The sequence below is a fragment of the Larimichthys crocea genome, chromosome I, assembly GCF_000972845.2.
Source record: "Larimichthys crocea isolate SSNF chromosome I, L_crocea_2.0, whole genome shotgun sequence".
Taxonomy (NCBI): Eukaryota; Metazoa; Chordata; class Actinopteri; family Sciaenidae; genus Larimichthys; species Larimichthys crocea.
In genome coordinates this window covers 3,074,655-3,100,417 of record NC_040011.1, presented here as the reverse complement: position 1 = coordinate 3,100,417, position 25,763 = coordinate 3,074,655, and the positions used below count along the sequence as shown (strand labels likewise).

Below are 25,763 nucleotides of genomic sequence, written 5' to 3'. Positions count from 1 at the left end.
GCTGATTACACTGTGTGAGTCCAGAGCAGGGAGGGCTGTCTGTTTGAGTCCAGTGCTGCACTCATTAGTAGCCAAGCATGGACAGTGTGTAGCATGCCAGTCTCTAAACACAGGGCAACAGCTTCTCCACCTCACAGCAGCATGTCAATACTCTAGGACTTTTTCACTACATATTACCTCGTGCTCTCGTACAGACACAGGTCAGAGGTTTTACAATGGAGCTGAGAAAACTTCACCTCAATCTAAAGACAGTGCTGCTGACGATGATGATGTTCAAATGGGGTGAGTAACAGTTCTGTTCTACTTTTTCCTGTGTTAAAGGACAGTTTGAAGATTTTCTTTATGATGATGATTTGTGTAGTACTGAAGACAAAGTGTATAAATCTGAGGAGAGACTCAATGTGGTTACGTGCTTGTTATCTGAAGTCAGTGTTTAATCCTTCTGTGAAAGCAACAGGTTGCATGGAAAGAGTAATTATAAGTTGGAGCCATTTTACCTCACATATACTGACCGTGTGCTGATTTACTAACAAGAAACACATTCATGTTAGTATTTTGTCATTTATTAGACAGCCCACAAAAGTTCTAAGTATTCCTTGATGTAACGGTTCACAGGAGCAAGTCTCAGGAATGTCATCAGTGCTCTCAGAGATGCTGCTCCATGAATGAAGTGGTTGGGAGGTGCTTATTGGACTCATTTGTGCTCCCACTGTATAAGCAGACTCAAACAGATTGTGTTGAGGGTTGTTTATCACTTACAATGATGAGATGAGGGGATCAGCTCGTATGAAACCATGAGCGTTAATTGCTGTTAATTCTAATTTTTATTGCTGCTGGATGTTTTGAATTCTTGAACATAAGTAGTTAGTGTATGATTAGATCACAGTGTATGTATGTATTTCTACTAACCCTCTGTTTTTTGACGCATGACTGGTGATCAGCAGAGAGAAGCTCATTCATATCTGTCTGTGCAAGAATGGAGGTACAGATTGAGGACACAAAAAGTTTAGAGTTTGTTTCATAAAGTACAGTTCACTTACTCATATCACTCTGTTCTATGTACTGATTCGTAATGTCACAATAGAACATCAGTAAGCAACAGTGAAGACACAACACTTTATATATCTAAAGACACATACCATGTGTAGTTGTATGCATCTATATGGACATTTGTGTTTATTAATAGAGTAACTGTAAGCAATTAGAACTTCTCTTCTTATACAGAGGGGGTGCAGAGGTATATATAGAACAGGTTGTCCACTTATCAGAAGATGGTGGTTCGATCCCCAGCTGCTCCAGTCTGTGGGGAGAAGTGTTTTTGGGCAACATACTGACCTCAAATTGCTCTCGAAAGCTGTGCCATCAGTGTGTGAATGTGATTAGTGACTTTCTGATGGGCAGTTGGCATCTTGCAGCCTCTGCCATCAGTGTGTGAATGTGAATGAATGGGTGAACGTGTAAAAGCCTCTTGAGTAGTCAGAAGGTGCAGTCCATTTATCATATACACTATGTATTTACTTATTTACAGCCTATTCTGTATCACGGCTGTGTTTTACTTTATTGTCATCTATGTTGTTTGACTACCAGTGAGACCACACACCTAATAACTTCATATACACGAGCTATTCACGTTGTTTTATAAAATAAATATTTCAGTGTGCTCCTCAAACTGTGAGGAGGGTCATCTGTTGGAGGGTACTGCAGACATGTGACTGGCAGAGATATGTGGAGCAGGTGGAAACAATACTAAAGCAAATTCAGGCAGCAAGCATGTCATGTGAAGTCCAACATGTTTGATTTTTGAATTATTTAAACCAGTCATAAAAAATATTGTGAAGCAGACCCTTCCCCTGGGTTCAGGAAATATGCAGGACATATTCTTTATAATAAAATAATGTGCAACTCAAATAATCTTTATACAATTAAACTGATTTAAATAATGGTGGAACATGATGTTCAAAATTCAAACAATAAATTGTAACACTAAAACATTCTGCATCATATTAAATCTAAACAGGAATACTTAATTATTTTATGCTATGAGGAAATACAATAGTTATTACAGGAGACTGTCGACAAGCTCTGCAGTCAGTCTGTTTAGACACTGTTCATGCTTCATGCTCATCATTTCATTTCCTTTTCATAAAAGATAGATTAGCTGCTAATCTGTCTGATCAGAGACAAAAGACAGATTATTACAGAGATTATATTATTGTGTCCAACAGACAAATGCTCTCTATGTATGTGTGTGTGTGTGTACAGGAGAAAAGAAGAGAACGGTGTTTTTTTTTTGTTTTTGTATGTGTGTGTGTGTGTGTGTGTGTGTGTGTGTGTGTGTGTGTATTTTGTAATAGCTGAATTATGAATTTATTGGGGGCATAATTGGCAGTTGATGGTAGAGAAACAGAAAACATGAGGAGTGTATAGCGTGTGTGTTAAACACACTCCGGGTGTGAGTGTATTAATGAGTTGTGGCAGGTGAATGTCACGTCTGTCCATCTGGCTGTCATTGTCTGATCTGTCTCCTCTGCGTCACGTCTGATACAGACACGTGCCCATACAGTCAGGATCAACCTTACGTGTGTATTCTGAGGATTACCTTGAATGACGGACAGGCCATAGTGGCTCGCTGCTGTGTGTCTGCCTGGGTTCATGCTCCAGTTTACATTTTGGATTCAAGAGAAGTAAAAATGAAGAAAAAAAATGTGCATGGCATCTGAAGAAGAACTGATTTTGTTCTCTTGACAAAAAATTTTAATGTAAAAAAACAAATTATACATAATTATATCATTGCTTAATGTGTGAATCATCAACTATACATCCACGTACCATTGCAGCTATTTTCAGGCCACAAGCAACATGTGCCTGCGAAATGTAGACTCTCTTCAACGTTATGTATCTATACATTGCTTAACATCCAAATGACAACCTCAGTGAAGCCAACGAGGAAGTGGATTAGTAAATTTACTCGAGTACATGCACTTTACTTGAGTATTTCCATTTTCTGCTGCATTTTACTTTCACCTCCTGTGTCAGATTAATCCTATACAGTACAACCAACAAATAAATGATGATTTGTTATTGTAGGACAACAAGGCTCCCCTCTCCTATTGTAGGTAAGGCAGTATAGAAGCAGTATATGAAGTAAATAAAATTAGCTGCAACACTAAAGTGATGTATCCATATTTATAATCCAGTAATATAATGCAATACATTATTCTATAAACAATCATTCTGTATAACGGGTGATATTTTTATACTTTCACCTGAATTATGAATGCAGGACATTTACATGCAACAAAGTATCTCTACAGTGTGGTATTACTACTTTTACACAAGTTAAAGACCTGAGTACTTTAGCATGTACTGTGCATTAGGCAGGCTTCTTGTGGCCTGTCTGTCTGCTGCATCACCTCCAACACATTTGTTTAGTATCTATTACCTGTTTGTGATTTGTGGTTGGATGAATACACAAATAAGAAAACAGTATTAATTATAAAAGTTCCAGGACTCTCCTTATGTCACACTGTTGATTACAATACTACAATTAGTTTTAAGAATGTTGTGAATGTCTGAATGAATAGAATGATATGTGTAATATGAAACAATAGATCTGAAGTTTAGAAAATATGAGTGAAATATTTAAATTAACATTAATATATAATTATATATATAATATATATATATAGTATATAATAGATATAATAATATATATATATATATATATATATATATATATATACTGGTCTTCCAAGAACTCAAAGCACTTTTACACACTGTGCACAATGTCACAGTCAATAGCAGAGGCTACTGAGGCTACTGATCAGGAGCAATATCTAAAGTACTTGCATTATACTAAGCTAATCTATTATTAAGCTAAGCTAATACTAAGCTCTCCCATACATACCTGGAATCGAACAGCATATCCTTCAATTACACCACCAAGTTCAAGTGGTTAGCCTAGCTTAGTATAACTGGAAACAGGGTAAACGGCTGGTCTGGCTCTGATATTGATCTTTTCTTCCCACACTTGAGCTAAACAACAAATTAACGTAATTTGTAAAATTTTAAATTATTCATCTAATATGTTTGGTCATATATTGATAAGTAGTACAATCATGAACCAAGTTAGAGATTAAGTCATACCAGCTCACTATTCCTTAAATGCTGGTAGTACATCTTTCTTTACATGAACTTTGTTCTAAATACCATTTCTAATAATATGGGCAATAGAATCAATATTATAAACTAGTTTATAAACTACAATATATTGTTTAAAGGTCCAGTGTGATAGATTTAGGACCCTTTATTCACAATTTATATTATTTTATATATAAATATTTATATATTCTCCTTCACCAGAGGAAGGAAATAGTGAAGTGAGGGGTTTGCAATCAGTAACTATACTCATAGATGCCACTAAATCCTATACACCAGTCCTTTGAAGCTATAAATGTTATACTATAACTGTAGTACTACCTAGTGTGTTATTCCACTGTCACCCAATCCTGGGAATCTTGACAAATGTAAACATTTCATTAATGTTTGTGATTAGAAGCTGATGAAATGTGAGGTCAAAGTGACAGAAGAAGATGAATATGTGAGTGAAAATATGGTGACAGAGGGGACACATGAGGTTGAGGCTTGAAGCTGTAATCTGTGCAAGTATCCTGCAACCAGCAGATTAGACGAGCAAGGAGATTGGGCCAAAGAGGCCAGAAGGATTACAACATGGAAAGGCTGTTAGGGAGGCCATCAAACCTGCTCTTGTGAAAGAGGGGGAGGGAAAGTAGGATGAAGAGTAGAAGTGGGGGGGTCAATAAGTAGAAGGTGGTGGAGAATGGGATCAAAAACAGAGGGGGGTGGTATGCACAATGAAAACCAATGCAGTGACAGAGAGAGACAAAAAAGAGAAAATTAAAAGCAACAGACAAAACAACAAGAAACTTTTACAAACCATAAATACATATATATTTTGATCAGAACTGATGGGTGATCAGAACTTTGTAATGAATGGATTAAATCAAATCAAATCAAATCAAATCAAATCAAATCAAATCAAATCAAATCAAATCAAATCAAATCAAATCAATTTTATTTGTATAGCCCAAAGTCACAAAGTACATTTGCCTCAGAGGGCTTTACAATCTGTACAGGGAGTGACACCCTCTGTCCTTAGACCCTCGATTACACTTCAAGTCAAGGAGTCAAGCATGTGAACTTCCAGATACACACTTACATTCTGATCCACATGAACACTGTAGTCTAACAGCAGAAGATCACCTCTTCACTCACTAAATCAAAGTGTTTATCCGGGCTCTCGTTCTTGCATTAAGTAGACTTGAACCAAATCTTGAAACCCTCAACAGCCAGCTGGGATTCTTCTGGTCTACAGGTGGCTAACACTCTCCTGCGGTCCACAGTAATCCGTACCGTTCAAACATAGTTAGTATGTAGAGTTCAGACTGAGGGAATTGGAGGTGACAACAACCTTCTGTTTTGAAAAGGGCAGAAAGTAGCAGACCTGGGACCAGCAGATAGATTAATAAATGGGTTATGGTATAGGACAGTAAGGTGTTGGAGTGCCTGTGTCATTTTGTGGTCTTTTTGGAATTATTAAAACACATCATACATGTTATATTTTATATTTGATCGCATTAACAGTTGAACTCACGTGCTTCAGTGCCACAGTCTATCATTCAGAATCCAATCAGCTTTCAACATAATCCATAGTGTCCACACAGTATAGAGAGTCTGGATTACAGAGAACAGGTTATTACACACTACACCAAGCTGAGGTGCATGCTTATCCATTAGTGCTTTTTACAAAACTTGAACTTAATTCTTATGTTTCTTATCATTATAACTTTTATTCGATATTTAGATAAGTCTATTGACTGGGTTTTTTTCAATAACATGTCAACCAACTGAACAATGTAGCTCATTGATGTATTTTTTTATTCAAACTCTCATGAAGTCGAACTTCATGTTTGTATGTTTTTGTCCCATCTGTCCATCTGTCTTCCAGATTCTGTCCAACACTGACAGAAAGTCATGTTTTCAGTGTTTTCAGCTATTCTTCATGGTATTTTAGAGTAATGTCATCCTGCACTCGGGGGGCGTGTACTAATTTTACATCCAATGAAACAAATGATTTCCCTATTATGACGTTGCTGGAGCAGAGTGCTTCCTGTTTGATACAGTCTGTGAGTGATTAAGAGGGCACGACTTTATAACTATTCAGTGATTTTGGTGAACCTGGATCATGTAATATATTTATTTGGTTTGTCTCTTTGTTCAAGAGGAAAAATATAAAAGTGTAGAAAATATACCAGACTTCTCCTTTAAGAAGCCATGATCTGCTCCTCACTCATACAGATCTGTGTAGCCATATGCTTCGATCAGATTGACAGCAACATGAGCAAACATCCCCACAATCACATCTTAGATTGTGATTTTAAAGTTGCTAAATTTTGAGTGTTGCAAGAAATATGTGACAATAAAATCTACTTAATTTATGATTAGTCTTTGTATATTTGCCTTATTAAACACATTTCTGGCCACCTGAATGGCTCAAAGAGGAAAACAATTCAAAATGTGTAATCTCTGATGTTCTCCCTTTTTTATTACTGAAAGCTTTTGCAACAAATAATAAGTAACTCTCTTTCTCACTACTAATGTTCATCCCATTAAATGTCCTCTCTCCCTGCCTCCCCCCTCTCCTCCCCCATAACTCCATTCACTGTTAATATCTTCCACTTCATTGAGAATTTGGAAACGGGACACTGATCAAAGTGTCGGGGCTAGGGAGGCTGGGAGTGGTGGATGGGGGTGTTTTGGACAGGGAGCTGAGAGTGGCCTAATAAAAGGAATGTGGACTAATTCCACAGAGACCTCATGGCATTGGCTGCTGAGGGGAGACAGCATATGTATTGTATCCCCTCACACATCCACTCCGTGAAATGACATATAGGACGCCCCCACAGACAGAGAGAGTGGCTATTCATGAAGGATAATTCACAATACAGTCATTATTTGCACTGGCTACCAGCTAATTGAGACAAGAAATACAATTATTTATCTAAGAGAAGGAACGGCCTGCTGGAATGACTCAGTGCTCATTAGGAAAACATGCATCTTTGTAAAACAAAATGAAATCCCACTAGTGGCCCCTAGAGGCAGATTACGACACAATGGACCCCTGGACACACACATAAAAGGTTAATCTGCACTCTCAAGCTCTGTTGTTAGGTGAAAACTGCTTGTGCTACAGATGAACAGAGGCTACCTCCCATCCACAGCTTCCTGCCACAGCAGATCCACACTGACACATCAGAATATTACCAAAACATATTGAAGGTAACAAAAAAACAATAACACGTAGCCACATAAAAAAGGATCACCTAAAAAAACAGTTTCTGTTTAAACATACACCATAATGAGCATATTCTCAGCATGTTACCTTGCTGTAAGATCTTAGTGTAATGTGCCGTGTGCTGCACAGTTTGGTTTAGATGTAGGAATATGTGAGTTCCACAGTTAATGCAGTCCCAAAGGAAAGCGCTGTATGACAGCCTTCTTATAATGCAGCCTCACTGTTGACTTGGTGGGTCATATTAATAAAGTAGACAAATAAAGGCAGATGTAGTGGGATCTATTTAGAGAAAATGGCAGAAGTGAAACATTCATCTATTATCTGTAACCTCTTATCCTCATCAGGGTCATGGTGGGGCTGGAGCCTATCCAAGCTGACACTGGGTGAGAGGCAGGGTTCATCACAGGACATAGAGACAAACAACCATTCACACACACATTCACAGCTACGGACAATTTAGAGTCACCAATGAACCTGTTAAAGTTCATGTCTTTGGACTGTGGGAGGAAGCCGGAGTACCCGGAGAGAACCCAGGCAGACATGGGGAGAACATACAAACTGCACACAGCGAGGGCCAGCCGAGGTTTGAACCAGGAAGCTTCTTGCTGTGAGGTGATAGTGCACTGCACTAGCAATGCGATATAATATTTATAACTCTGTTTTCAGTAGTGGATAATTACCTAAAAATAAGAATCATTATGTTTGTTACCACAGAAGGAGACTTTTCTATCTACAGATGTCGTCTATCATCTTCCACACAGCCCATCATGTTTCTACAGTAGGACCTTTTCACACGTTATGTACATACTGATGAAATTATGTTGCACTGGAGTTTAATTAAATATATTACATTATGTAATATATGGGGTCTTTTAGTTCAGAGAATCTTAGACATGTAGAGAAAATGTTTATGAAATCATTATGGACTCATCTGTCACAGGAAAGGCTGAAATGATCTGAGTCAAGAACTTCTACTTTAACACAGCTGACACTGGGACTGTGTGTGTCGTGCAGTACATGTCAGGATTAACACTTCTGCATCGGATCGTCAGACTCCCCAACATGTCTAGAATTAAAGTGAGGGCAGATTAATGTCATAGTGAATGAAACGTAACACGTTTAAAAGCAGGTGACCTGTTTTAGTGGCACTTCACCGGTCGTTTAAGTTCATCCACCTATTGGCTGCTGTCAAATGGAAACAGTTGTAATGTCCCAGAAGCACACTGTTAGTCATGTGACTGAACTGACATGAATGAACAGAATGTGTGCTGAACCTGCATATATAAAAACAGTACAGAAACAACATTACTGAAAATGACAAAGTGTCAGGGTTAGGGCTCTGTTCATAAATCTTGATCCCTTTTTGAAAAACACTGAATTCAATTCAAAACTTTTATAAGTATATTTTTTGTTTGGCAAAGAAATAATATATGAGAGACTCCTCAGATTTGTAAGTTCTCAGGTGAGGTGCAGGATAGCATGGTACCTCCAATTAACACGTGAAGCATGAGAGCCTGTCTGCCAGTTCAAACTGTGGAGTGGAGACTCGATCCATGATGATCATTGATTGGTCGTTGTGAGCACACATGTGGTTACTGCTGCTAACAATGCTGCTAACATGCAATTATCAAGTCTCATGCTGCATGATGATCACATGTTGAATGTGTATTTGCAATGCAACAGAGAAAAAGTATGGATGATTTGACCCCTTGGGGAATCCTGAGCAATACTTTGGGAACCCTGCCTTTGTAGAAGATAAGTTGTTAAGATGCATTCATTAATCCTCAGCATAACATTTGTGTTGTTTTTCAGGAATCCTCTGCTCAGCTGCATCAGACAAATGTTTGTCTGCACCCTGCCAGAACGGAGCTTCTTGTGTGGACACCATGGATGATTATGCCTGTATCTGTGCCAGAGAGGGGGTCAGATACATGGGCAAAAACTGTGATGAACTCTACAACGCCTGCTCCTTTGACCCATGTGAAAACTGCACCAGCATCCCTGGCACCACAGAATACCACTGCATCTGTCCGGATGGACTAACAGGCGATAACTGCACGCAGGAGGTGGATGAGTGTCAGAGCAACCCCTGCTCCGAACCCCGCTCACTGTGTGTGGACCAACCCAACGGATACTTCTGCAGATGTCCTGCTGGGTATGGAGGACAGGACTGCAGGACACATGTGACTGACTGCATCGATGAACCCTGCAGGAACAATGGGACATGCATATTACAATCAGAGGGCTTTGAATGTCTCTGTGCGCCAGGGTTCGAGGGGAAGACCTGTGAGGAAGATGTGAATGAATGTTTATCAGAGCCCTGTCAGAACGGAGCTATCTGTGTGGATGCAGTGGCAGCGTTCGTGTGTTACTGTGTGCCTGGTTTTCAGGGCTATAACTGTGAAATTGACATCAATGAGTGTGCTTCAAGACCCTGTGAGAACAACGCCACCTGCATCAACGAGAAGGACCACTACCAGTGTGAGTGCCTGCTGGGCTTTGCAGGTACATCCAAAAGTGACAGACACACACACATACACACAGAATAGAAGAAAGATAACCTATGCACAAAAAGTAAGAAAACTTGTATTTGGTAAATTATTTCTTTGTTGTAACAATGCTTCTTGGTAATACATCTTATACCTTTGGAAAGCCTGATTATTTCTCTTTTAATTGGTGGCTGAGTATGTTGGTTGAAAGATTTGCCAAATCTTCTCTGACAATGCCAAACAGCTTTTCTTTGCTGTTGACTCTTGTTTGGTGTTTGATGAATTGGATGATTGAAGTCTGAAGAAACAAGACATATTGGCATTTAACAAACCCTCAGTAGCATGTGGAAGAACAAGCCTGGCACCTCCCCATCATGCTGGTCACCAGCCTGGTCACACACTGCTGTGGGATGGCTCCCGTTCTTCAACCAGCATTTGTCACAAGTCAGCCAAAGTGGTTGTGTTGGTCACTCTGGCACGAAGAGCATGCCCAAGCTGATCCCACAAGTGTTCAATGGGGTTGAGGTCAGGATGCTGGCAGGCCATTCCATCCTCTCCACTCCCAAATTCTGGAAGGGGAACAATCAGGCTTTACAATGGTGTAAGATTTATTACCAAGAAGCAACAAAGAAATAATCTACCAAACACAAATTTCCTTAATTTTTGTGCGTATTTGTCCTTGAGCAAATTTGCAGCTAATTCCATCATGTATGATATGTATGAATGTGTGTGAATGGATGAATGAGATATGTAGTGTAAAAGCGCTTTAAGTGGTTGGGCGACTAGAAAGGTGCTATATAAGTACAGTCCATAATGTCATCATTAATCTTCTCCTCATCAGCAGTAAGGACTTTCTGCTCCCTGACAGTACTGAGTTGTTCCTCAAGAGGCTTTCCTACTTCTTGTTCCTCGCTGTCATTTCTTAATTCCAAGCTGTTTTGTTTGTTCCTGATAAACTGGGCACGAAGAGTATTTTAAGCGCACGGTAAGATGTTTTCAGTCAGGCGTCTTATCTGTGGCTCAGATAGAGTCTCTGTGCAGTGTGAGAGAAAACACTCCTGTCTTGCTTTTCTTACACGCCTTTCTTTCTCCACAAGTCTGCTCTGTGTCAGAGGAGCTTCATGTTATCTGTGAGAGGTCGGGTCAGATCAGCACTGCTGCATTCCCCTGTCACTCAGTTTGTTTAGAGAATGGAAAGAAAGGCTTTATCACCACCAGAATAGACACACTGATATACACATCTGGGCATGTCTGGGCAACTTCCACTTCACTATCATCATCATGATCATCACTGCTATTCCATATTTCTCTCCCAGTGCTTTCTACAGTAGCGTCATAACGTTCCCTTCCTCCACCAGGAGTCAACTGTGAAAATGAAATCAATGAATGTGAGTCCGGCCCCTGCCACAATGGAGCCACCTGCCATGACCTGATTGGCCTGTACTCTTGTGAGTGTCCGTCCGGGTTCGACGGCACCAACTGTGAGGTTGATGTTGATGAGTGTGCCAGTGAGCCCTGCCAGAATGGTGGTGTCTGCCATGACATGGTGAACAGGTAGGTTGACTGAAATGGTGAAGAGAGATACACCTGTGTAGCTTGTGCAAGGTGGAGCTGGGGTGCATGTGCTGCTCCATCACATGTTCTGCCCGGTCATTATTGAGCCTCAGTGCATCTCATTTATTTTCACATAATGTAGTAAACAAGCCAAGATAGCTTAACTACTCTAATGACAGTTCAGAAATGTGCAACAGATAGATATCAAACAAAAGCCAGAGATCTCATATTTACTTCCTGTGGGCTATAAATGTACTACCTCTAAGCAAAAGGCAGAAGATAACTACCTCAGAATCTGACTAGGAAAAGCTTCTCCTCCTCCAGGTTGCTGGCTCAACCTGTGTGCTCAACCTGATCCACAGCTGCCTCTACCCATTCAATTCAATTTAACGTTATTTATGTATCTTCAAATCATAACAGAAGTTAACTCATGTTTCCATACAGAGCAGATCTAGAACATACTCTTTTTAATATTATTTACAGACCCAACAATTTCCACTATTAGCGAGCACTCAGTGACTCCCTCCAGAACCAGACTTAACATAGTGGAATGATTTTAACCCAGAGAGCAAAGTGAAGTTTGTAGATTTGGGCTTCAGAAGCAGTTTTTAGTAAATAAATAAATAAATAATTTAAGTTTGGGTTAATGAATGGACCTATTGGGCACAGAAGTGAATTATCTAAAAATGCTCATTCTCTCACTGATAGCCTGGACCACAGTCACAATTGCAAGTGTGTGAAGCTTTTTGCTCTTTATATAATAGACTGTAGGAAAATATGAATGTAGTCTAGATGTAGACATCTATTCATGTCATCAGTAGACATCTTTTAAAGACTAGAGACTGGAGAATCTTTGTTTCTGGAATCAGTAAAGCCAAAGATTTAGAAAGGCTGTATAGAACTGAGATGAACAAACTCCACATCAGCCTGCAAGACAATGATCAATATCTAAACTCAGTAATTAAAACTCACCAGACACACACAATAAGTCAATATTCATTATTGGTACTTCATCTTTCAGCCATACTATGAACATGTTCACATTTTCTTTTGCATATCAGTTGATACAGAATAAATGGCAGTTCCAGCCATAGAGTTCAATAATTTCCCTTTGTTGAAATTTTGATCGCTTGCTGTATAAAAACTCATTTGTGTCTCTGGCAGCTATGAATGTGACTGCAGCAATACAGGATTTGAGGGGGCCCACTGTGAAGTGGACATCCCTGAGTGTGCCTCAGATCCCTGTCAGCATGGGGCCACCTGTATAGAGGGAGTCAAAGGATACACCTGCCTCTGCTGGCCAGGTACTGAACTACACCCCACAACAAGCATTTCTGTACAAACTAAAGGTTGCAAAGGTTGTGAACTGAGTTGATTCTCAGGATTTCACAAATGCAGACACAAACAGAAAATCACCTAAATCAGTAAGAGTCATCCTCTGGGAACAGTGTGAGTCTGTATGTAATCCAATGGCAAATTCAGATGATAGTTACTGAGATATTTCAGTCGGTATCAAAGTGTTGACCTGGCTAATATGCTAGCTAAAAGTTACTAATGGTTAAAAAAGAAAACATCACAGGGGGATGGAAGAAAGAAACTTTTATGATATCATTATTATGTTTTTCTAATGTGAGTAAAGATTCAAAGGTTTCTTTTTTGTTCTCAGTTCATTGTTAATGTGACACAAACACTCTTCCTCACAATTTGTACCTGATCTAAGACGTGTGGAACACTTCAAATGTGAACTCATCCTGTGTTTTCTCTAGGTTATGAAGGACCAAACTGTGAGGTCGATGTAGATGAGTGTGCCGAGCAGCCGTGTGAGAACAGCGGGGAGTGTTTTCAGCGTTCAGATCCGTCTCACTGGGAGCTGGACTGGGAGCTCAGCTTTGCAGATGCAGCTGGATATATCTGCCAGTGTCAGCCGGGGTTTGCAGGTCAGTCACACAAAAGAAACTAATAAAGCAAAAAGAATATTAGTTCTCACACTTTTTTAAAGTCTTCTGACAATCATTGAATTTATTTCACATTCCAGGAGAGAACTGCTCTGTCGACATTGATGAGTGTGAGTCTGAACCTTGTCAGAATGGAGGCACTTGTGAGGATAAGATCAATGGCTACACCTGCACATGTGCTGTTGGATTTCTTGGTGAGTTTACATAATAAGTAGACAGAAGCATCTGTTGCATGTTAAATTTCAGAGTATATATAGAAAATTTAGGCCTTTTTTCCAGGGGCAGTGCTTGCTGTCTCAACTAAAAGTTACATTTAAAATGTTTTGATATAATAAGTGCACATCAGCAATGAGACAACTACTCCTTTTAATCCCTTAAATCCAACCAATCCACTGGTGGGGAACTGCTGCTGTGCAGCCAAACATAGTTCAATCCCAATAAAATTTTAATTCTAGTGGAGACTGCAAACAAGCCAGTGGATAAACTACAATAACCCCTTATTGTATTGCTAACTTTTTAGTGTATATATGGGAACCTGAACATTTCTTTAATGTTCATCAGGAGTGTTTACTTGTGACTGACAGGCTCAAGGTAGCAGCCTGAAATGCTTTGAAAAAAAAGAAGAACAATCCATGTTGAATCAAACAAACAGCAGCATTATCTTCTCTTTCTAGCAACCATCCTGCCACCATGTCTAACTCTCACTGTCGTCCTCTTTCAGGTGAGCTGTGTGAAGTGAACATTGATGAATGTGAGAGTCAGCCATGTCAGAATGGTGGCTGGTGTGAAGACGGCAGAGCATCCTACACCTGTCACTGTCCTGAAGCGGAGCCAGGTGAACTTCCTTGGGGAGGTGATCTCTGCCATGTAAAACTCTACGGCTGTGTGGACCACAAATGCCAGAACGGAGCCACCTGCCATCCATGGCTAGAGGGTGGAGAACACGGCCACACATGCTTGTGCCCTCATGGCTTCTATGATGAGCAGTGCTCCACGAGAACGACGTTCTCCTTCTCCACCCCTGGATTCATTCACATCCAGGTTGTTCTAGAGGAAAGGACCCGGAGGGAGGTCGAGCACCATGTTCACCGTGGTCTTGGTGTACAGTTACGGTTCAGGACAACTATACCCAATATGTTGCTGTTCTACAGAGGGAATGTGGACAATCACCTCCTCCTCGAGATTGCAAACGGTGGTCTTCATGCAAAAGTCTTTTCTGAGGAGTCTGAAATGGATGTAACATTTCCTGGTTTTGTTAGTGATGGAGACTGGCGAGATGCTCATGTGTTTGTAGATAATGATGGTCTGGTTTTGATTCTGAAAGGCCCTGGCTGTGACAAGGATGGATGCAGAGTTATAGACAGTGATGAGCCACCTTTCCAGCCCTCTGAAGCCTTCTCTAATATTTATGTAGGTGGAGCACCAGAGGAGCTTTTAGAGTACTCTGTAAGTGGTGCAGGCTTCATTGGATGTATGGAAGACTTGATGATTGATTCTAAGCCTGTCCTGCCTCAAACACTTCCGGAGGACCAAGGCCATGAGCTAGGATGCAGTAAGACTGAATGGTGTAAGCCTGACCCTTGCAATGGACATGGACACTGTGTGGACCTGTGGACCAGCTATCAGTGTGACTGCTACCGTCCCTTCCACAGTGAGAGCTGCTCTGAAGGTAAGCACCATCAAAGCAGTGCTAATTGATGTGATTTACTTAAAAGTCCAGTGTGTAGGATTTTGTGGCATTTAATGGTGAGGTTGCAGATTGCAACCAACTAAATACCTCTTATTTCACCATCCACTTAAAAGCATTTACTGTAAGAGAAACTATGGGGGCCCACCATGAGTCAATGACTTTGACTTGTCCTTTCTGGGCTACTGTAGAAATAGCAGCTCAACATGGTGGCTACCAAATAGAAACCCTAACCGATGATATGTCGCATGCATAAGGGCATTTACTAACTAAACTTCCCTGGAGTTTCTGTGCTCTGTCGTCCAGCAGGTTCCCGTGGATCGTGGCTGCTGCTGTGATCCTGCAAGACGTCCACTACACATATTAATACTGTCATTATTGCTACCATATCTCCATTACAGTTTATAGTTATTTGAAAATCTGATTTGATTTGATTTGATTTGATTTTCAAGACTTTGGGGTCTCCTGAGCTGTCACCACAGAGATCCAGGTTCAGTACTGAGAAGCAGTGTTTCTGACTCGCTAGTGTTATGCTAGATCAAATCAAATCAAATCAATTTTATTTGTATAGCCCAAATTCACAAAGTACATTTGCCTCAAAGGGCTTTACAATCTGCACAGGGAGTGACACCCTCTGTCCTTAGACCCTCGGTTCGAGTGAGGAAAAACTTGCCCACAAAAAACCTTTAACAGGGAAAAAAGGTGGAAGAAACCTCAGGAAGAGCCACAGAGGAGGGATCCCTCTCCCAGGATGGACAGACGTGCAATGGATGTCACGTGTACAGAACAAATCAACACAAACATATTGTACAATTACAATGACTGACAAAATAACAATGAATCACAATGAATGATAAAATGACAATGAATTACAATGAATGATAAAATGACAATGAATTACAATGACTGATAAAATGACAATGAATCACAATGAATGATAAAATGACAATGAATTACAATGAATGATAAAATGACAATGAATTACAATGAATGATAAAATGATTACAGTAGCAGTGGAACCTGTGATAGAGATAGAGAGACACAGATGCACAGCAGCAGCAAATCATCAACTAGCTATAAACTGTAATGGAGATATGGTAGCAGTAATGACAGTAATAATATATGTAGTGGACGTCATGCAGGACCACAGCAGCAGCCACGAACCATGAGAACGAGAGTACGAATGTAACTACAGTTCTATGAATTCTGGATGACTGCCAGAGGGCGGTGCTTCAGCACTGGTTATCTCCATCTCGCATATGTGCAGGTCGAGTTATTATACCAACAAAGTATGTGACCATGCCATGACGCAGGGTGCACGCCCCAGTATAAAACCCCCACGTCATCATTCAATCTGTTCTTACAGAATCTTCTCGCCCAGATTCCAAGTGACAGACTCTCTGACAGTCATCCAGAATTCAGAGAACTGTAGTCACATTCGTAACTCTTGTTCTAGTTCATTCTTCCTGACCACCAGAGGGCATGCTTCAGCACTGGATGACTCATACCAACAAGGTCACGAATAATGCTTACCGTATTAAGGCATGGAAGCTGTTGACAGGACAGTCGTTGCCACAGCAGGTAGAGCAGCCACATTGACGCGATAATAGCGAGCAAAGGTCCATGAGGATTCCCAGGTCGCTGCAGCACAGATAGAGAGAGATCCCTTTCAAAGCTGCCCATGACATGGGCACACTCACACACAGTAGAGTGACACCGCATGTTACTAGCTGCAGGTAGGCCCTGCGACCTGTAAGCCTGTAAAATCACATCAACAATCCGCAGAATACCCAGCAGCTTGAGAAAGAGGCTGTATCTCAACACTCTGCCTTTCCGGAAGCAACCTATGAGTTGCAAAATATTCTCCACTTGGAGTAATTGAGTGTGAGGCCCAGCTGGTTCACTTGTCCAAGGAGCACAGCAGTGTCACTGACTGCCTGCTCTGCAGTTGGGGAAACAATTATGTCCAGATATAGTAAGACCGTCAAACCCCTGGCCTGTATGGGAGCAAGGGCCGCTGCCACGCACCTCATAAATATGTGAGGGGCAAGTGAGAGACCGAACGGCATCACCATGCATTAGTAAGCCCTCCGCCTGCCCTCCTTCAACCTTGGCCAGTTTAGTCCTACAGCAGCATAACTAAGGGATGACCTGAGCCAGCCCTAACTATAAGCTCTATCAAAAAGTAAAGTCTTAAAAGTATTAAAAGTGTTGACCGTGTCTGCCTCCTGAACCCAAAATGTACAAAAAGTATGGCACTTTGTGAGTGATGACAGCTCCTGTTTCCTCATGACAGGACCCAAAAACAAAAGCGTGATATGATTGGCTGCAGCACTGACTGCACACTGTTTACGACTGCAGAAATACCTAAATCCACAGACAATAAAAATATACTTATTTCATATTTGATGACCACCTGCAGGAAAAGTCTTGATTTTCACAGGCTTTGCATCTTAAAACAAGTTAAGCTGCTGCATGAACTGTGAGCTGCAGTGGCAATCCTGGTACTGAAGTCCTCTTACTTAATGTTCTGGTCTTATTTTTCATGTGGTTAATCCAAACTTCCATTTGTCCCCTGACAGAATTCCCTTTATGGACATACAGCCATGAAGACACAGTGAGTTTCAGTTCCTACGATGTAGGTAAGAGCCATGGGAGCAACTTCAACGTGTCCTTTTTCCTAAGGACATTAAAGCCAGACGGGCTGCTGTTCCAGCTGAGGAGGTCCACAGAGGAAGAGGGGGAAGAGGTCTACTTCTCAGTCTACCTAGGGATGGGGAGGGTTTTTGTCAGCTCTCTACCCAACAGTGCCCCACTGACAGCTCCAGTATTTGTGACCACTGGTGAGAAGCAACTTCTACAAGTGGAAGTCCGACATAGACAGGTGATCTTTGAGCATGCAGGCCTTCGCTATGGAATAGGAGAGATCCCTGAAGTGAATGTTAACAGTGGGGATCAGGCTTATGTAGGGGGACTTCCAGGAGACTTGGAAGCTGATGTATGGGGGGGGCATTACAAAGGATGCCTGCAGGACCTTCGATTAGACTCAGTGCATCTAGACGTGGATGCCTGGAACGTCTCGGACGACGAGGGAGTGTATTTACCAAGTGATGCTGAAAACGTACAGAAGGGTTGTGCCAGTGATGATACCTGCAAGGTAGGAAATAGTTCCTTATTTTACTTTGTGTTATGATGCAGAACAAAGTGATAATGGCCTCTGCTGTAGGCTTGTGAAAGATGTGCTCTTTTTGGCTCCCCTTTATGGGCCACGGCATCACATAACTTGCAATACCTTGGTTGGCTGCTGAGCCGCTACAGGCGTGCAGATTAGAGCTGTTCCTGGGTGTCTGCACTGGATTAGAGCAAATATCAATCAGCTAATACAAGCATGAGTTCAGTGTTCTGTCTGAATTAACTCTGATGTAAAAATACAAGGCCAACAATGGGTGTAGCCACCTTAGAATAATGCCGCCACAAGTCACAATAATGGATGTTGAATCTGCAGCTCCTCCCGATGAAATGATCTGCAGAACACCGACCAAACTAAACACACAGAGAAGTTGTAGATGCAGACCTTGAACGCTCTAAATTATAGCAAATTTATTTAGCATTTAATTTCTTTGCCATATTTAGAGGAACCTTTCCAACCATATCAGTTTGTTGGGTGTGTGTTAAAATAAGTCTCGGCTCTTGATCAAGTCATTACGTACTTTCAAACTTTAGTTTTAAAACTGTTCTGGGTGTTCTGTTTGCTGTCTGAGTGTCTTTATGTCTCGGTGCTTCCCTCTGCAGATGAAGCCATGTCAAAATGGAGGAGAATGCACCATCACATTCAACGATTTTACGTGTTCTTGTTTGGAGGAATATACTGGAAAGACCTGTGAAACCCGTGTGTGGTGTGTCAGTGATCCTTGTGTCAATGGCGGCCATTGTGTGGACCTTCCTGATGGATATGAATGTAAGAACATCTGCATCATTTTAGAATTGTGGCTCATCATAAATTATTTTGCCAATAGGAGTGCCCTGATTCATACATTACATCCAATAAGCTGTCTTGACTCTGAAACACTTTTCCTGAAGTCAAATCATTTGTGAAGAACTTTTTACTACGAACAACTTGGACTTACCGCAAGATGCCCAGTACAAAAACCAGTAGATGTTAGTGATTAAGGACTAATGTGGCTGCTCTGTTCTGTGTTCTGTCTGAGCTGTGTATTTGTATGTATTTGTTCTGTAACAAACAAATGTAAATCAGTGTCTCCATGTTGACCTTTAGGTGTGTACAATGCCACATTTGAGAACAACCCTGTGCACTACAGTGCTGGAGGCTCCCTGGCTGAACCTGTCTCCAACATATACATGGAGCTGCGGACTCGTTCAGAGAACGCTGTGCTCCTGAGAGCTTCCTGGGGCTCTGACCTGCTCGTGGTGGGTCTGCTGGATGCTTCAGTCCGGGTGGAGATCCATATTGGCAACAGTGTTGAGATGCTGATCTTTACAGGAGTTCGTCAAGTGGCGGATGGGAGCTGGCATCGGGTGAACATCTCAATGGCTGAGAGGGAACGCAAAGCCTCTCCCTGGGTCATCACTGTGGATGGAATCACAGATGCCAGCAGTGTGCCAGAGCGCACAGGAAGCCTTCACTTTCTCAATCAGAAGGGTGCCACATTGGCTATCGCAGAAAGCTTTACTGGCTGCTTGGGTACAGTGAGAGTTGGAGGAGTCTACCTTCCTTTTGTGGATGACTACAAAGCCCCTCAACCATCTCAGTTCCATTTAGATGGGAAACCAAAGATTCATCTGGGCTGCACCAGTGCCCCTGTTTGTCATTCAGATCCTTGTCTAAATGGAGCCACATGTGAAGACCTCTTTAATAAATTTGGCTGTCTCTGTGACTTGGGCTGGGTGGGAGAACAGTGTGAAACAGACACTGACGACTGTGCGTCTCAGCCCTGCATTCATGGAAACTGTAAGGACTACTTAGCTGGTTTTGAGTGCCATTGCAGCCCTGGATACGCTGGAACTCTCTGTGATGAGGATGTTGACGAGTGCGAGCACCATGCCTGTAAAAATGGAGGCACCTGTCAGGACGGAATCAACATATACACTTGTACGTGTCCTGAGGACTACAGAGGCCCTCTCTGCCAGTGAGTGCTCACACCTCTATCCGTTTATTACTTTAGTATACAGTGTCCATTTCATTCATTCATGTATTCATTCATTCATTCTGAAATAACATCTAATTCATTTCTACTAGGTGGGACTATCCTCCAAAACAGTGTGGTAAAGATGTGCAGTGTGTGAATGACGGTGTCTGCAGTGACGGGCTGTGGGGAGCTAACTGCACATGTGTGCCAGGTTTTACAGGCAGCCGGTGAGTTCAGTATCTTATATGGTCAGTTCAAGATATACATCCTTCAGTTTAGTGGTGTCTGCTTAAGAGGCCATTGTCACAATGAACCTTGTACCTTGTTTGACTCCTTCAAGAATATGAACAACAATTTTCATTGATTTGACAAAGCAAGGCCCTTCAGTCTCTCTGGTGATAAAGCTTCCTGTTCTTCTTGGCAAAAAGTAATTCTCATCTTGTAAATTTTGGGGTTGTCTTGCATGCTGGAGATCTCCCTAAAGTGGGTCAATGATACAGCCTTTACTTTCCTGCGGTAGACACTGAAGGGTTTGATTTCCTAATGGCATCAAATGTGTAGTGCTCTTTCAAGAGCCAAGAAACTTTGATTTGATTTATACACAGACACTAATTACAAATAAAGAAGTCACAGCTATGGAAACTTACCTTTAATAACCAATTAAACCTGTGTGACAAACATTCAAAAGGATGTCAACTTAGATTGGGTAAAAAGTCGCTTATGTCTGAATGACAAAGAGCCGTCACTTCAACAGCAATGTATGTTTTCCACATCTTAACTCTACCAACAGTCTTAAAAGGCAAGTTTATTTACAAAATTCAATTCAATTTTACTTATATAACGTCAAAGAAGGTACCTCATGTCTCTTTCCATATAGAGCAGGTCTACACTGTACTCTTTATAATATTATTTACAGAGATCCAGAGATTCCAACCGAGAGCAAGGACTTGGTGACAGTGGCGAGGAAAAACTTCCTTTATAACACATTTCATACATAATGACTCATCTCTTGTTAAAGTGTTAAAAGTCATGATTAATTGGGGCGGCATTTAGCTCAGTTGGTAGAGCAGCCGCCCCATGTACCTGTGGCTTTTTCCTGCATGTCATTCCCCATCTCTATCTCCTTGAACTGCCTGAGTTTTAAATGTAATTTTTCTATGCTTTGAGTAGCACAAACTTTATTTCATTCAACCTCACTGGATTGTGTTGGAGGAAAAAACAGAACTATCTGCATTATGAACTGAGTTTTGATATTATTAAAGTAATAAAGACTTTTTAAGTAGAAAACACTTGATTTCTCAGATAAATGTTCAAATGTAACACAATGTTACATCATATGACTTCATGTATTTTGTGTCTTGCAGGTGTGAACATGAGATTGATGAGTGTGAGTCTAACCCCTGTCGAAATGGTGGTTCCTGTTTGGATCGATTCAACATGTTTGTGTGTGAATGTCCGCCTGGATACAGCGGTCCAACCTGTGACTTTAACGTATGTTTGTTACATTATTTTTCTTTATGTTGTATTTACAGGTCAAGAGTTGTACACTTGTACACTTACACTTGTTGCTTTGCAGCATCTAAAAACATCCAAACAAACATCCAATGAACTAGATTCTTAAAGAGGAAACAAAAATAGATTTACAGTTGTTTATTGAATGCTATAAAGGTAAACCAAGATGATGTACTGCAGTAGGGATGAAGGGTAGCTGGATGGGGGTTATTGGAGATGGGCTATGTCATATTTAGAAAAAGAGGAAATGGGATGATTTGATTTCTTTGTTACTGAGCATTGTCAAAAAACTTTATGGATGTCCTCTGTTCTGTTTTCTTTGCAGAAACAAGCCCATAAACAGGTGGTCCCCTGGCTGGTAGTCGCCATCCCACTGCTTTGCTTCTGTGTGCTGATGATAATCATCGGTTTGACCTTCATGGTGCTTACGGCGAGAAAGAAGCGGCAGTCAGAGGGTGCGTACAGCCCCAGTGCTCAGGAGCTGGCTGGAGCCCGGCTTGAGATGGACAGCATGCTCAAAGTCCCACCAGAGGAGAGGCTCATTTGACACAAAGCCTGAGAAATGAAAGGCGTTACGGGATCCGAGCACTGCGGGCAGGTGCACAGGACTCACTGTGAAACTTTGAATCTTCTGAACGCCTGGACTGAACCGAACAGTATGTTGTAGAATAGAGCCCACTCCTGGTGATGACTAGGTACTGACCCAGTGCTGCTGCTCCATTTGTCAGTGCATAAGACAGAAATGTTTTAATCATGTAGGTGCTGTAATGTAATATACGTCGTCTGTGAAAACAACCCAAAGACCTTTGCACTACAGAAACTCACTGATAGGGAGAGGGAACAAGAAAGTACAATATAACTCCCCACACTGTAGTTTGTCTGAGACAGACTTCACCTGTTTTTATAGGACAATTTGAGGGCTTTATTTCAAGAATGACTGTACAGTCAAACACATGCACACAAACTGTAGAAACTGGCTTTAGACTTGTGACGCTGCTCAAAACTGGGTCCAAGCAGCACCGAGCACAGTCGAGCCAGTACACAGGACTGTAAAGCTGCAGTTCCTCTGCAGGCAGTAGATTTTAGTTCTAAGAAAACTCTTCCTTAATAGGAGGTCAGCACAATTTATTTTTCTAGTTACTTTTAACGTGGATCTCGCTGGTGATTTTGCCAAATGCTGTTCCACTTAAAATACAAGAGGCTTAACTAAGAATGAGTTTGTTTAATAAAGTGCATTTCCATCTGCAATCGGTGTTCATGCACACACAAAAAAACTGCAGTGAAAGGGGTTTACTGAATAAATGATGAAGAGAGATGACTGTGACCTGCCTCAATTAACATAGATGTCATATTTCCATCATGTTTTTCATCATTTGAGCTTTGAATGAACCTCTTTCAACAACATCTTCTTGTGTCCACTTCTTCTGAAGAATTAGTTCCAGCAACTGTTTATTTCCATCGGTGGTAGATAGAGAGTAGCATTATCATTGTAAAAACATGTGAACAGGATACTACAGACTGCACAGGAACCCTGGAAACTCCCACACACAACATTCCTGTTCAGTTTTCTCAGCAGTGAAATTGGTGCTCAAATAAACGACGCAACTGCACTCTCCGTTAAAAATAATGGCCTTGTACATGTGTATGGTGTATAGTGTGGAAGCAGGATGAGGCTCCAGCACTTTTAAATTCCACTAAGTGACAAAAATGACAGCCGGTGGTAAATCCAAACTCCAAGTCCTCTCAGTGGGCAAAATCAAGTGGAGCTGTCAAAACAACTCTTTCCTCTGCATGGTGGTTAATGGCACCATGATGATCTGATGACAGAGCAGTTTGGACCCAGAGCTGCACGCCTGATCATGAGCTGACCTGGAGCTGCAGGACGAAACTGCTCAGTGAGATCAGTCAGGAGCCAGCAGCTGCTTTTGGTGGAGGTTGGAGGTTTTTGGACAGCTGTCACAGGCTCTCTCTTCTTGTTCAAATCAAGAGCACTCTTGATGGATTAAACTGTTGGATCAAATTCCCAAAATGATTTGGAATTAAGTAATAAATCACCAAAAGCAGTTGATATGTAGTGAACCTAAGACTTTTGGGACTGCGGGGCTTTGCTTGCTTTGCCATCTTGTGAATCCGGCCTCATCTCATATAAGGTTTTAATTGTACCTTGTCGTATTAATGACATCAGTCTGGTCTGATCTCGATCAGACCATCAAGTTGATTTTTTCTGTTTCTCTTTCTGTACAGTTTATATATTTATGTTGTTTGAACTTTTGTTCACTACTGTTAGCCCCTCACATGTGCACAAAGGGAGCATCTGCTCATGTCTCGGCTCCTTCAGTAACTACTTAGCATTTTTTTACAATCAGTGATAAATACACAGCATTAAAGCGCTTCTGTAGATGTGATGTTCTCACTATGTAGAAGAGATTTTTAGGATGCAAAGTTGAAGTATTGCAACAGAACACACAATGAAAGGAACAAATACACCTAATGTACATTTGGGAGGGAAAACACGACTTATCCTGTAACAAACATGATGTACAGTATTAGTTTTAATGAATATGTAAACATTTTAAAAGGTCTTCAAAGGTCATGCTGTCACTGTACAAAATCCAAGATGTTTGATTCATAATGTATTACCCTTATAATACATTATATTTACTTTGTGCATAATTATTATTGGTTATTAAATTCCAAGATAATTTCTCAATGATCTGCACCCTCACAGTCCCCATTATTTTGGTGAGAATTGTCAATTAACAAAAATTGTCGGACCCCCTACAGTACCTCTGCAGACTCCCTAGGGGTCATGGACCCCTGGTTGAGGACCCCTTTAATAGACACATTAAAGTTGAATCTGTGTCTCAACTGATTTAAAATGACTCTGTGTACTTGCTGAATTTGGTTGTCTTAGCAACAGTTTAACTACATTTTATGATGCTTCAAACTGATTCACATGAACCAAATATCAGTGATTTGAAAGAAAGTCTCACAATATATAGTGTCACTTCAGACGTCTGACATCAGTGCAGTTAAGTTTTAAAAGCAGAGTGACAAAGTCAGCTCAGTGGACTGACATGATGTTTATTTCTGTGCTTCAGTTTACATCCTCGCTCAGGGGGCCTCAGGACACGGTGAACAGCAGCAGCTCAGGCGGTGGGTGGGGAGATAAAAATATGATAAAGAATAGTAAGACAGACAAATAACCTATAAATTATTAAATAAGTAATATATGAGTCACAATAACATAAATGACGGTGAATGGTAGCCGCTCAGGAGGTAAGACAATCTGTGAATCATACAGTTATAAATATGTGATTATATGGATGCTTTGAAAATTCTGCCCTATTCTAAGTCACTTTATTTCTAAATCAGAGGCTCATGCTTCACTTTTTTGGCCATGAGAGACAAATAATATTGAAATTAATATGCAAGTCATATTATATTTAGTGATAAGCTCATTCGGTGAGAGAAAAATTGGTTAGTAAGATAGTTTTTGAATGACTGAATCAATCATATTCAATGTTGAATTTGCTCAGAAGCTCGTACTTACCTTTTTTTGTCCTTGTGAAGAAGACAGAGCTCCAGAAGATGTCGTTAGGTTGTTAGGTCAGAGTTTGGTGTTTTTGTATTTTTTAAAGCTGCATTAAGTCTCAAATGCTCCTTTCTTGGTGGTGAGAGTTGAAGTGGCTTTGTTTTATAGTTCTTTCCTCTCTCTCTCTCACCACACATTTAAGTTGTTATCCTATCCTGCCCTGCACACGAGGGATCGACAGCCCTGCTGGGCTTCCTGCAGCATCACTGATGCAAAAGACAGTGCCCAGGAGGAAAGAAAAGTCAATCCAGTCATCGTGTCAAAGCGAGGAGGAAGATTTAAAACAACAAAAAACCCAGACGCTGCCTGGGTTTGTGGACAGCCTCGCCAGACGCAGAGGCTGTCTGGGGCTTTGTTTGCCCCGCCAGAGGCAGAGGCTGCCCCACAGAGTTAAATAAGTTTGAATAACTATTAACTAACTATTTACATAAGGAGATGATGGATGGTCC

At 41.0% G+C, this 25,763-nt stretch overlaps 1 protein-coding gene across 1 annotated transcript; it reads left to right on the top strand.

Annotated features, from left to right (window-relative positions):
- Positions 1–84: 84 nt before the first annotated feature.
- On the top strand, positions 85–24,542 carry crb2a (crumbs cell polarity complex component 2a). Its single transcript, XM_010740359.3, has 13 exons — positions 85–282; positions 9,188–9,880; positions 11,223–11,418; positions 12,583–12,722; positions 13,185–13,355; positions 13,454–13,567; positions 14,095–15,042; positions 17,643–18,217; positions 18,853–19,018; positions 19,337–20,207; positions 20,318–20,434; positions 21,572–21,698; positions 22,045–24,542. The coding sequence occupies exons 1-13, from the start codon at positions 216–218 to the stop codon at positions 22,264–22,266; spliced, it is 4,407 nt and encodes a 1,468-aa protein (XP_010738661.3). The 5' UTR covers positions 85–215; the 3' UTR covers positions 22,267–24,542.
- Positions 24,543–25,763: the final 1,221 nt, after the last annotated feature.

Bases quoted from the DNA above. Each gene is read 5' to 3' on its own strand.
- crb2a (XM_010740359.3), top strand. From the start codon at position 216: ATGGAGCTGAGAAAACTTCACCTCAATCTAAAGACAGTGCTGCTGACG. The intron at 11,419-12,582 runs GTAGGTTGACTG...TGTCTCTGGCAG, and splicing joins TGCCATGACATGGTGAACAG to CTATGAATGTGACTGCAGCA. The intron at 13,356-13,453 runs GTCAGTCACACA...TTCACATTCCAG, and splicing joins GTGTCAGCCGGGGTTTGCAG to GAGAGAACTGCTCTGTCGAC.